This window comes from Nuphar pumila, chromosome 15, assembly GCF_984573655.1.
Source record: "Nuphar pumila chromosome 15, dmNupPumi1.hap1.1, whole genome shotgun sequence".
Classification (NCBI taxonomy): Eukaryota; Viridiplantae; Streptophyta; class Magnoliopsida; order Nymphaeales; family Nymphaeaceae; genus Nuphar; species Nuphar pumila.
The window spans coordinates 73557958-73571771 of NC_143263.1; the positions used below are offsets into that span (position 1 = coordinate 73557958).

Here is a 13814-nt window from a genome sequence, read left to right on the forward strand (position 1 = left end):
GAGCATCATAAGCATGGCGATTCTTTTGGGTTGAAGAATAAACCTTCAAAGTTTTACGCTGACAGAACAGCAACCTTAAATACAGCAGGCTGCACCTGGGAGCGGTTTCTCCCATTAAGAAAAGTCTTCTGCGTGCACACCTCCCAGTTTATATATTAAGTTTATCTTTAAAAATCGACTTCCTTTGTTGACTTTATAAAGTATAAACGCGTGAACGTAAAATGGAGGGCTCAATGGTACAAACTATCTGCTACGTAGTCAGCCAACCTTTTTTTTTTTATAAAAGTGCGAACAGATACGGCACCCTTCCATTTTTTTTTCCAAACAGAGTGACTTAGTACAAAAGTAATCAGCTTTAGATTAGGCTCCAATGCGCTGAGAACCTTGCGCGTCTATAGAAACAGAAGACTGCAGAGATACTACTGAAGGTTCGGATCATGGGAGGCGGGGAGCCGTCTACGTCGTCACCAAAGAGCAGTCAGTTCCGTTTCGATGTGTTTCTGAGCTTCAGAGGTGAGGACACCCGCAGGGGCTTCACCAGTCATCTCTATCAAGCGCTCTTGCGGGCGGGCATCGTTGCGTTCCTTGACAGGGAGGAACTGCAGAAGGGAGACGAGATCAAGAACCTGGTTGAAGCGATCGGGGCGTCGGAGATTTTCATTCCCATCTTCTCCAAGAAATACGCCGAGTCCACGTGGTGTCTTAGGGAGATCGCCAGGATGGTCGACTGTGGCCGGTTGATCCTTCCCATCTTCTACCACGTCCATCCCAGGGATGTGCGAAACCAGACGGGGCCGTTCGAAGCGGCATTCAGGAACCACCGCAGACACTCGCTTGCAGCCATGGTTGACAGGTGGAGGAAAGCGTTGAGTCATGCAGGAGGAATCGCAGGATATGTTCTTGACGATTCGGTGGACGGGTAACTGAATTTCTCCCATTCCTTCCATCTTGTGTGGGTGTTGTAATTAATTAACTCATCCTTTACTTCTTTCTGAAAGTTGATTTGTTCTTTAAACTCTGTTTCACTGTTCTCGTATTTCACCTTGGGTTAGATTTTCTTTTTCCTACTCCAACCAAAAGAGCCTTCGTTTTAAGTAGTCAAGTGTTACTATACTTTTTTTGTTTGTTTTAGTATATAAAACTCGAAGAAACCACACCCGGCAAGTGGATAAGGAAAGAAATAAGGAATACAGATACAGTGTCTATTGGATGAGAAGGTGGAATCGGCTCTGTGATGGGTGGTATAGCTCATTTTTTATTTTTTTTCGTTTTTAAGTTTAATTTATTCCTAGCTTTACCTTTTGCGCAAGCCGAACCATGGGGGCAAGGGGTAAACTCACGGAGTTTTACGCTGCCAGGACAGAGATCGTAAGTACGGCAGGCAGAGCCAGTGCGGCTAGGTCTCTGATCTTGGGGCGGTTTCTCGGTGTAAATATAAAAGAAAAAGGTTTAATTTATTGCTGAAGAGAAGAGGCCAACGGTTTTATTTTGTGGTTTATGCATCTCCTCTACGCAGCAACACGAAATGGTATCAGAGTGTGGGAGGCACATGAGAGGCTCGAAACAACTCTCTAAATCACAAGAGTTGAGTTGCAGACTCAGTTTCTGGGGCATCACATCAACCCCTGTTGTGATGCCCAGAAATTGGAGCTTGCTTCTTTGTCGGATTGCATTCAGAGCTCACTATGTAAGAAGATTCTAGAAAAAAATCTCAAGTTTTTTGGAGCTGTATTGATTTAGTTTGGGTTTTTAAAGAATTTTCCGGTTCAGTTTGGGATTTTCTTACCAGATTTGAATAATTAAGGTTTCAGGCTTGTTTGGTGGTTTTTGATGCTTGGATTTGGTTCCTCTAGGATCGTTTTTACTACAGGAACACAATAAACTAAGTATTTTTGGTTGATTTGAGTGGTTTTCTGTGAATTTTATTGAAGTTTATATGTCTCTACCTCGTGGCAACATAATTCTTGAGGACTGAAATTGTAACTGGATAGCTAAGGGTGTCTTTTGGTGCTATAGCTGCATTTATACAGTGTTTCTGACATGTATCCTTTGTCTGGAAATGTTTGATACATTTGGATGTGGGACTTGGTACGTGCATGCACTTAGGATTGAACGCTAGAATGTCTTCAACTAAAAAGAAGTCTAGCAAGCAGTGTCAAGAGGATTGTTGATGTTTAGTGAGGTCCTCTTTTGGCAAATATTGAACACTTGTGTCTGGAATTTGAAGCGGTTAAATTGATGGTTAGGAGCTTCCAGAACAAGTTCTTGTTCAAATGCTTATGTGACAAAATATTGGTTATTTGTACTTGTTTGAAGTATGTTAGATGTTATGCTTGGCATGTGAAGCAAAATTTCAATTGATGTTTATTGAGATGGACAGACTTGAGTAGCATACATATGCACAGTAAAGAAGTTAGTGATAGATTTTAGCTAAGTGCACACTAAGGCTCAGTTTGGATGACATGAGGCAAGACCTGGGATTGAAAAGTCTAGGCTTGCCTAAGCGCATGTTGTTTTGCAAATCCAATTTGCCAAAACCTTGATTGTTTGCCTAAGAGCATGTTTTTAAATTGGGTTTTATTTTGGAAAAATAAGGGTGGATGGGTTTTCATAAACTAGGTTTCGACCCAAACTCCATGTGTGAAAACTTGATTTTGTGGCATCGAAGTGATCCATAAAACCAAGTTTTCTTCTGAAAACCTGGTTTACACCCATAACTAGGTTTTCAACCTGGTTTTGGGTGTCATCCAAATGGGTCCCAATTGTTTGATGTTTTGGTTAAGTGATCTCTGATAATCCTTTGAAGCTTGATATTTGAACAATAGCCATTTACTATATGAGAATCTAAAAGAATCACTAAGTGTAATTAGGTGCAATTATTATAAAATGTTTGGCCATATCAAGCACCTACACTAAGCTGGAGAAGAAGCACAATGCTGATTGCGACCATGGATCATCTGTAATTTTAGTTGTATCCACAGATGCCACACTAGTATGCTTAATCAGCTATTAGAGTAGAGTAAGCATCATCTTGCACAGTCAATTCATCATGTTGCCTCTCATGCATCTTCCCCCTGTACAGTCTTAATAGTTACATTTAGTTCTTTTTCTGGTTGATTGATAGATTTTAAAGCATCATGTCATATGACAACAAATGAATCTATATTAACTAATTATAGACCTTGTCATGGTTCCTTTTATACTGCAAATAGTGTCATCATAGTGGTATCCCATGTGGGATCAATTTCATTACAACTTGATTCCAGTCACCAGTAACATAGTTGAAATATGTATCGTGTCTAATCTCTTGCTATGAACTTGATTTCTATCAGCCAAATAACACATCATAACTGTGATTTTTCTCTCCTAATGGTTGTATTCTAAAGATTGGTAGAGAGGAAGATTGGGACTAGACACAAGAAGGGTAATTTGTATTTTCTTGACTTTGGGATCACAATTTGTTCCTACCTTTGTATATAGCACATCCTTAGACTTGTCTATTTTGTGGGCATTTTGGGATGTATCTAGCTCAATGCTACAGCACATATTGTCTACTAGTATGGTCAATGAATCAATATTGATTGTATCTGATCTAATTAAAGATTGTGACAGTTATAGGCCAACTAAACTAAATTCATGCATTGCCATTTGGAGTCAGTAGTTCTAAGGGGTCATTTGTTTCACCCAATTTACACATGAAAATGGGGGTTTATGTATGAAATTCTTCATTTTCGTACGCAGGTGAAACAAAGATGCCAACTCCATTTTCCTATGGGGCCCATATTGATCATGGGTTTCTTTTCACATTGACCATGCACCCCTCCCCCCATGAATGAATTTTATATATGCATTTTTCCACACATGGGATGGCCTTCCCATCATGGGATGCCTTTCCCATGGAGTCTTTCCTTATTGGTAGGAATGAAACATACGACCCCTAAATCTTAGCATGTTTTGGAGCTTGTGTGTTCTGATGTATGGGGGCTATCTCCAATTTTTTCCAAAGGAGGGTTTGTCTACTTGCTTTATAGATGATTGCACAAGGTTTACATGGGTTAACTTTATAAAAAATTATAGTAACTTGTTTGACATGTTCAGATGATTTTATGCTATGGTGAAACATAGCTTTCTACTCATAAAAATTTAGTGCTCAAATTCATTGGAGAGTATATGAATACTAAATTGGAATAGTTTTTAGTTGAAAAGGGAATATTTCAGCATAAGTCTTGTCCTTATACTCAAAGCATAATGCAAGAATAGGTGCATCCTTGAAACAACTCATGCACTTTTATTTTTGCTGTCTTTAGCATATTTTGGGCTGCAGTGGTTAATGTAGGAGTGTTTTTAATCGATTGTATGCAGTACTGTCTCCTTCCAAGAGATGCATTCTATAGGTTATATGGGTATCCTTTTGATTATTCTTTCATGTGTGTCAGTAGTACTTGTTATATGTTGTTGCGTCAACACAAAAGAAACAAATTGACAGACAATGTTAAGTGTTATTTTATTGGATACCTTGAAGGCCAAAAAGGATATCATTGTTATGATCTTATGTTAAAAAGTACTTCTAGGCATGTCGTCTTCTTGGAGCATCCTTTTTTTTGTTCTAGGGAAAAACTAAGGAGTCTTAATACTTCATTCTTTATTCCTTTTATTCTGAAAAGAACGAGTATTGAACCAGAAAAAGAAAGTAGGTTACTTCAGACATACACTCATAGAACACAAACTTCTATTTTAGTACTTTTTCTTGATAGATTCATGCATAATGTATAATGCAAAATAACCGTCCATAGGTATCTCGAAGTATAACTGTTCATAGTGATCTTGATGAAAAAGCATAAAGCGTACTAAAACTAAAGATGAATGTGTTAATCATGCAACCTGGCCTCCATGGTGCAGATACATAAAGCAAACATTCCACATACATTTTCTTTCCTTTGACCCTGTTAGGTACCCTATTTTCCCCAATTTCTTCCTACATTTGAATAATCAACTATCCTATCTCTTTTTATTCACATTTAAGTTGCTTATTTAAACTCAAACAGTTCCTAAATTACCCATGTAATGTTGGCGCGGGTGGGAAGGGTCACAGCAATTTCAAAAACCTTGGCTGCGGGATTCAAATATATATATATATATATATATATATATATATATATATATATATATATATATATATATATATATATATATATATATATATATGTGTGTGTGTGTGTGTGTGTGTGTGTGTGTGTGTGTGTCATAATACATTTTCAACTATAGAATTAATGATTTTTATAAACTTGAACATTTTTGGACTTGGTCGAAGTTGACTAAGGCAAAAGTTGGATAAAAATGGTTGGATGCAATGTTTATTGCACCCAACACTTGATAATTTGCGCCAGCCATATTAGGTGCAGCACCTGCATTGCACTGTGTTGACATCAGTGCTTTGGAGGTGCAGAAGCATATTACATAGACTCACACACTCTCAACACCTTTGCCACATTTATTCCCATATCTGTAACATATTAAAATAAAATATTCTTTGAAGAGATTCCGATTGATAAGAGCCTAGGGTGCCTTTTATGTGAAAACTTTTGTTGCTAATATTCAACCTCAATGGTCAATTTTATCCTTGGTTTCTAGCTCCAACAAAATTTCAAAATAACCCATTTTAGGACTTAATCAGCAGAAAGTGAAAGAAGATAACTTGTTGAACTGTTGAAGTACCAAACACGTAGTGAAACTTGTCATTACTGGAAAATCTTAGGCGCATTCTTCATTATTAGCGAAAAGGGCCTGTTTCTTGAAGTGCTATTTAAGATAAAAATGTTTTTTCTTGGGTTAACCACCAAATAATATACCCTTTTCATTGGAAAATTTAGGTGTCCTTTTTATTAATGCTCCAAATTTAGATGTCTTTGTTGAATCTTTCCAGAAAAAATAAAAGGAAAGAAAAGAAAGAGAATTGATTGTATCCTTCAACGATCAAGTTGATTCTTCTTTCACCGCCTTCATTTCTTGTTGTCATAAACCCTCCTCCTTTTTAAAGTTGTTTTGCTTCTTTAATTTTGTAGCACCTATGTCACATGGACTCGGCTTGGGAGGCGACGCACCCGCGTCGACACGCCCCGACACGGGTGCGGACACGGGTGTGGCTTCGAACACGGGGCGGACCTCAGTCAACAGGTGTCAGACTCGATCAATGCACCTGGACTGACTCCGTCCACATTTTGGACTCGGTCAACTTTGATCGAGTCTATTTTTGTCCATTTTTTAGGACAAAAAATGTATAAAAACAAAAAAAAAAATCTTTTATATATTAGTTAAGATTTTTTAGGACGACTATTAGACCCGCTTTACTTTATGGTACGGAATGTTGGGCTGCCAAGAGACATCATATTCAAAAAAATGAGTGTAGCTGAGATGCGGATGCTTAGATGGATGTGTGGAAATACAATAAAAGATAAGATTCGGAACGAAGAGATACGTAAGAAGGTAGGTGTTGCACCCATTGAAAATAAGATGCGAGAGAATCGTTTACGGTGGTTTGGACATATTCGGCGAAGGCCTAATGATGCTCCAGTTAGAAGGTTGGAGAAATGGGAAAATATATTAGTTAAAAGAGGTCGGGGTAGGCCTAGGAAGACTTGGATGGAGATGATAGGAAAGGATATGAATGCTTTGAACCTCACCGAGGACATGGCGTTGGATAGAAATGATTGGAGGAAAAGGATTCATGTGGAAGACCCAAAATGAATTTCTTTTTTGGTTCATATCGCTGACCCCAATTGTTTTGGGATGAAGGCGTAGTTGTTGTTGTTGTTGTTGGTTGGGTTACATCAAGGATTTGCATTAAGCCCTTTCCTATTTGCTATAGTGATAGATGAGCTTACGAGATCAATTCAAGAAAATGTGTCGTGGTGTATGTTGTTTGCTGATGATATTGTTTTGATCTATGAGTCTAGAGTTGGGGTTAATGCTAAGTTAGAATTATGGAGACGGACATTGGAAGCAAGAGGTTTTAAGTTGAGTAAGAGTAAGACAGAATATATGGAATGTCGGTTTAGTAAGCAACGAAGTAGTGATGGGAGTGTAGTGAAGCTTGGTGAGCAAGAAATATCGGTGGATGACTGTTTCAAATATTTGGAATCTATTATTCAAAAGTATGAAGAAATTGATGGAGATGTAAATCATAGGATAAAGGTTGGGTGGATGAAATGGAAAAGTGCAACTGGAGTGTTGTGCGATCGTAAAATGCCATTGCGGTTGAAGAGAAAGTTTTATAGGACGACAATTAAGCCCGCTTTACTATATGGTACGGAATGTTGAGCTGTCAAGAGACATCATATTCAAAAATTGAGTGTAGCTTAGATGCATACCTTAGATGGATGTGTGAAAATACAATAAAAGATAAGATTCGAAACGAGGAGATACGTAAGAAGGTAGGCGTTGCATCCATTGAAAAATAAGATGAGAGAGAATCGTTTACGGTGGTTTGACATATTCGGCGAAGGCCTAATGATGCTCCAGTTAGAAGGATGGAGAAATGGGAAAATATATTAGTTAAAAGAGGTCAGGGTAGGCCTAAAAAGACTTGGATGGATATGATAGGAAAGGATATGAATGCTTTGAACCTCACTGAGGACATGGCATTGGATAGAAAGGATTGGAGGAGAAGGATTCATGTGGAAGACCCAGAATGATTTTCTTTTTTGGTTCATATTGCCGACCCCAATTGTTTTGGGATGAAGGCGTAGTTGTTGTTATATATATATATATATATATTTAAAAAAATTATATATTGTGCAGCTGCACAGTCTGTCTTTAGCAGAAAGACTGTGCATCTGCACCGTCTTTAGTAGACTGTGTAGAGCACAGTCTTTAGCAGACTGCGCAGAGCACAGTCTTTAGATATATTTTTTTTAAAAATATATATACATATATATATACTTGTGTCCCCGTGTCCAAAATTTTTGAAATTGAGCCGCACCCGCACCCATGTGACAGTGTAGCACACATTATTGTTGGTAGCATTGATGTCTCCTAGTAAACACTTCTTTAATGATGGCTGCAGATCCTGATCTAGAAGATTTCATCATTAGTTGGAATTACATAGAGTTGTCAGTCGGGGAAGTGAGAAGCGATTTGGGAAGCGAAAGCGGGAAGCAGGAAGTGAGGCACTTCCAAAATTTTAGGAAGCGGGATGTGCGGGACGACTTAGAAGCGAACCAGGAATCATCTCAGAAGCGACCTAAGAAGCGAACCGAAAGCGACCTAGGAAGCGATAAAAGAGAAAAAAGAAAGAAAAATAAAAATGAAAAACAAAAAAATGAAAAAAGAAAGGAAAGCCAGCTTCCCCTAAATGGGAAGTGTGCTTTATGGAAGTGTGTTTTCCCTAAATATGAAGCGAGCTTCCCTTAAATGAGAAGTGTGCTTCCCAACACATTTCGAAAGCACCACATTTTGCATTTCCGAAATGCGCTTAAAGGAAGCACGTTTTCCCATGTCCTACGGCACTTCCGGTAACCCTGGAATTACATCATGTGCATAGTGGTGTGTGTGTTCTTCCTCTTTGCAGCAACAGTCCTTATTAACATTAGTACTTAAATGGAGGAGAGAGAGTTGGATGTGGTAGGAATAAGCAGATGACAACTCCTGTTAGAATTTGAGTTGGAGTCAAAGGGTCCAATTAGTATATGGAGCTGGGTATAGTTTGTGAAATTTCATATCAGACCCAGGCTCCACCCGAATCCGAATAATATCTGAAATATTTAATAAAAAAGATTATATATATTTTATTTTACTTGAGATGGACAGGGTCTGGTTCATGTAATCCTATAGGACCCAGGTATGATTTTTGTTTTATTGGTTCTAATCAGAACCAGGTGTGGACCTGGATCTAAAACCTCAGTCAGTTCCAGATTCAAACTTAGTGGGTTCGAACCAGATCCCGTTGACACCTGTCCCTTACTTGTGGGCCAAATTTAATTTCTGGAACCGCAGAGGCACTTCATCATTGGACTGATGTTCTAAGGGTCAAGTCTCACCAGGGTAATCTCTGATTTTGGCTATTAGGAAAGAAAAAGAAAAAAAATGAAAAAAAGAGGTAAGGTCTTGTACATACACAATTTGGCTACGGTTGGTCCAGTATCTGAAACCAACCTGAGCTTGTGCTTGGTAGGGAATCTAGCAAACTAGGTCTGCTCTGGCCCCTAGTAAAATTTTCCTTCTTGGCTAAGCATGATAGTATGCATGGCAACTAATGCCATCTGTTATCATGGGGACATTATTAAGGAAAAATACAAAAAAAACCCAGGTGCATGTAACATTTTTCACTGCTTATGCTTAGAATAAGTGAAAAAATAAATCAATAAACAGGTGAATTTTTGTGGCATCCATATGATTGATAAGCGCCTGCGGCTTAAAATTTATGTATGTTACCTTATCTTATACATTGTTTTAGTTAATCTACTTTGCTTTTCAGTTTTTATTCTTTAGATTTATTTTTTTGTCTTAAAGTAGCTTCTAGAAATGATATAAATATGACTCTGGTATCATAAAATAAACTTTTTGATGTACTTTTTGGCTGCTTTCTTTTTATCAGAAATGTTGGTGAAGATGAGGCAGAGCTGCTTGATCTTGTTGTTGAAAGGGTTAGGGTTGAGCTAAAAGGTAAGACTCCACTGGATGTTACTAAACAGTACATTGGTATTGAATCTCGTGTAGAGGATATGATGAAGCTTTTGAGTGTGGGAGATGATGATGTCAAAATGGTTGGGATTGTTGGCATGGGCGGGATCGGTAAGACAACTATTGCCAAGGCTGTTTACAACAGAATTTTTCGCTGCTTTGAAGGTAGCAGTTTTGTTTATGATATTAGGGAAGCATCAGCACAGCCTGGAGGACTTGTTGTATTGCAAAACCAGATGATTTCTGAGATTCTCCAACATGAAAGACCCTTGATAAGTAATCTCACTTATCGAATCAGCATAAGCAACAGAAGAGTTTGTCAAAAGCGCGTTCTAATTGTTCTTGATGATGTTACGGATATAAATCAGCTTACTGCACTGCTAGGTACATTAGTTTGGTTTCAAAATGGTAGTAGGATTATCATTACCACAAGAGATGAGCATTTGTTGCGCACAAATGAGTTCTTTGCACATGATATTTACTGGCCTGGAGAATTGAATGATTATGAATCTCTTCAGCTATTTAGTTATCAAGCCTTTAAGAAAAATGAACCACCAGAGAAGTACACAGAGCTATCAAAGAAAGTTGTACGGGCTATAGGTGGATTACCTTTGTCCGTGAAAGTCTTAGCATCATGTTTTATTGACTTAGAAAGTAATAAAGATTGGGAGGATATGCTAAAAGCATTGACTCTGTATCCTCATGGTGATATTCAAAGACGGCTAAAAATAAGCTATGATGGACTTTCAAAACAAGAGAAGTGCATATTTCTTGACACTGCATGTCTGTTTATTGGAATGGATGTTGAAATTGCAGAACACATATGGGAGGGCTGTGGATTTGCACCCAAATGGGCTATAAAATCCCTCTTGAGAAAGTCTCTTATAAGAATAAATGATAAGAATAAATTGGACATGCATGATCAAATCCGAGACATGGGTAGATGGATTGTGAAACAAAAAAGCTTTTCTGATCCTGGGATGCGTAGTAGGCTGTGGTATCATGAAGAAATCTTGGATGTTCTAAACAATCTTAAGGTGAGAATCAACATCATACTTTTCTAGTTTACCATTTCAAAGTTTAGCTCTCGACTTTTCTCGAGGTGATTTGTGTGTTTTTCCCTAGGGTACAAGGAAAATTGAAGGTATTATTCTGAACTTGGAAAGTAGAGACCGAAAGGAGAGATGCTTGACCTTGAAATCTTTTGAAAATTTGCCCAATCTTAGACTCCTCCGAATCAATTATGCATACATTGAGAACAAATTCTGCAATCTTCCTATGGAACTCAGGTGGTTAGAGTGGCACGGTTGTCCTTTGGATCTGCTTCCTGATAGCTTCAATCTGCACAAAGTTGCAGTCCTAGACCTTTCTAGGAGCAGGATCATTCAGGTGAGGAACTACAATTTGTCATCAAGAAATAAGGTAAGTTTTTCACACCAGAGATTAATTATTGCAAGTAATATTTTGTTTACTTCGATTCTTATGGAAAATATTACTGGCAGAGTTTTGACAACTTGAAAGCTCTCATTCTTGTTGGATGCCAAAATCTAGTCACGACGTCTGATCTTTCTTATTTCCCGAACTTAGAGAAGCTGATACTTGATGAATGTGAAGGGCTGGTTGAAGTTCATAAATCCATTGGGAACCTCACAAAATTGGTTTTCTTGAGCATGAAATGCTGTAGGCAATTGAGTGAACTGCCAGACAGCACCGTCCAGTTGGCTTCTCTTCAATTTCTTGTCCTCTCTTACTGCTCCATGCTTTCTGCTTTGCCCACACATTTGGGTAAAATGAAATGTTTAGCAGAGGTTGCTGTTGATGGCACAAATATTAGGAACTTACCTGATTCCATAGTGCTTTCAAAGAAACTCCGTCGGCTATCCTTGGCTTGGTGTCGGAACCTGAAGAAACTACCAGATTCAATTGGAAGTTTGTGCTCTCTAGAAGAGATGATATTGGATGGAAGTGCCATTGAAGGATTACCATGCTCCATAGGATCTTTGAAGAAGCTCCGAAAACTCAGTGCCAATGACTGCAAGTCTCTTGCTGCATTGCCTGATTCGATTGGAGAAGCATACAACCTAGTTGAGCTTCATTTAGAACACAACATCATCCAAGAGCTGCCTCGTGGTGTGGGATTTTTGGACAAGCTTGAGGTATTGTCTATAGATTGGTGCGGTAGTCCTGGAATTCTGCCTGCTTCAATGGGAAACATGAAAAGTCTGCGCCATTTATTCATGTATAGAACTAAAGTAGGAAAACTTCCTGATGATCTTGGGATGCTTGTGAACCTAACTATACTGAAAGCAGACTATTGCCAGTTCAAAAAACTTCCAAAAAACTTTGGATGCCTTAAAAAGTTGAGGGTACTAACACTATGTGGCAACCATTCCATCTTGCTTCCCTCTAGTTTCTCTCAACTTTGCTCCTTGGAAGAACTGAGTATTAGTGACTGTAACTTACTAGAAAGTGATATCCCAAGTATTTCTGGAGTTCTATCTTCATTGAAAATCTTGAAATTATATAACAGCAAGGTTCACAGTTTACCATCAAATATCAACCACTTTTCTCAGCTAAAGAATCTATCTATAGACAGCTGCCAGAAGCTCAAATCACTCCCCCATCTGCCCTCGTCTCTTGTCCGGCTTGAAGTCAAATCCTGCAGTGCTTTAGAAAGAATATCAAATGTTTTAGACTTGAAGAAATTGAAGGAACTTATTCTCTGTAACTGCAACAATCTAACCGTTGTTGGTGGCCTAGAAAGTCTCAGATTTTTAATAACTTTAGATATTAGTGGTTGTGGAGGCATTGGCGTTGAATGGATGATGGGACTTCTCAAGGTTGCCTTCTTTCTAAATTCAGGGGCTTCATCTGAACTTTTTATCTTGCGATTATGTTAGTTGATGCATTTTATGACTCCTGACATGTTCCTGTTTGTAATGTTACAGGAGGCAACGCCTGGACGGTTGATGGAATTCAGTGTTCCTGGAAGACAGGCCTCTGGCTGGCCTACACATGAAATGTCAACTTACGTGCTGCCAAAAGCATGGACGAGCGAAACTAAGGCCATACACGTTCTTTTGTGCTCCGAAAGCTTCTCCATACCAATGGATTGTCAGTCTATGGGGAGGAGTAGTACTGCTGCGCACTTTGAAGAGGATGATCGTCTACTTCGTTTAAGATGGGATGGACATGCCATGCGTGCAAAGCTCGAAAGCGCTCGACAGGATGAGGCCTGTAACCTGTGTGGGCACCACATCCATGCCTATTATGAGCCAATCACTGCTGGGACTCGAATTGCAACCGGTCCAGAAGATGTGGGAGCCCGTCTTACGGTTCAATTCTTTAACCATTCTGATCGCTGTGATTTTAGCTACTCGGTGGTGGCAGATGACTTCAGCTGGACAGAAGGAGCATGCTGTGAACCACCTCGGCGAGCAGGGAGGTGGTGATGGGGTGCTGTTTGCTGATCGGGGCCTTGGACTGGATGCTGCCTGTTATCAGCGCCCCAGTGACTTTGTCTCGATCGTTCTACAGTTTAATTCTACTCTTGTAAAATCTGAATGCAGACCAGGGAAAAGTCGATCTACATTTTTGTTGTCACGATGATACAGGGTATGACCCGACCCGACACGTGACACGACTTTGAGATGCAAAAACTTGTAATTCTTTTGCAAAATATGAAACATGGAGACCGATTCTTATTTTAATTTTTTTAATCAACTCAAAAACCTTTCTGATATTTTAATGAACTACAAATAAAATCATTAAAAAATATTATAATAATGTCCAAGTGTCAGAGTCGTGTCTTGATAAGCACTCTAAGTAGCTTGTCCCTGTGACATGGCATTTACTAAATGCTGAACAAGTGAGTATGGTTATGAACAATAGCAATTTGAAAGGGGTTATTTACAAATGCATATCCGTTTTACTTTTTTTTTTTTCCTTTCATCATGGGTAGTCAAAGTAGGAGGTTGGGTAAGTTCTTGATAGTGAAAATCTATTTTTTTCTATTAATAAGGTCATTTTAGCCTTTAATTAAGTAAAACAGGAAATTACCTTGATAGCTCTCATTTTTATTGAAAATAATGTTACTAACCCCAAGCTAGAAAATATAACCAACATAGTCAACTTAC

General features: G+C 38.7%; 1 protein-coding gene across 2 annotated transcripts; it reads left to right on the plus strand.

Moving 5' to 3' along the window:
- The first annotated feature begins 335 nt into the window (after positions 1 to 335).
- On the plus strand, positions 336 to 13464 carry LOC149815607 (TMV resistance protein N-like). 2 transcript variants are annotated; one of them, XM_089989646.1, is made up of 5 exons: positions 336 to 919; positions 9593 to 10715; positions 10804 to 11100; positions 11181 to 12518; positions 12627 to 13464. In XM_089989646.1, exons 1-5 carry the CDS (start codon positions 438 to 440, stop codon positions 13128 to 13130), a joined length of 3744 nt encoding a protein of 1247 aa, XP_089845772.1. In that variant the 5' UTR covers positions 336 to 437; the 3' UTR covers positions 13131 to 13464. The 2 variants fall into 2 exon arrangements, with proteins under 2 accessions (XP_089845772.1, XP_089845773.1); XM_089989647.1 differs by having other exon boundaries at positions 10804 to 11067.
- Positions 13465 to 13814: the final 350 nt, after the last annotated feature.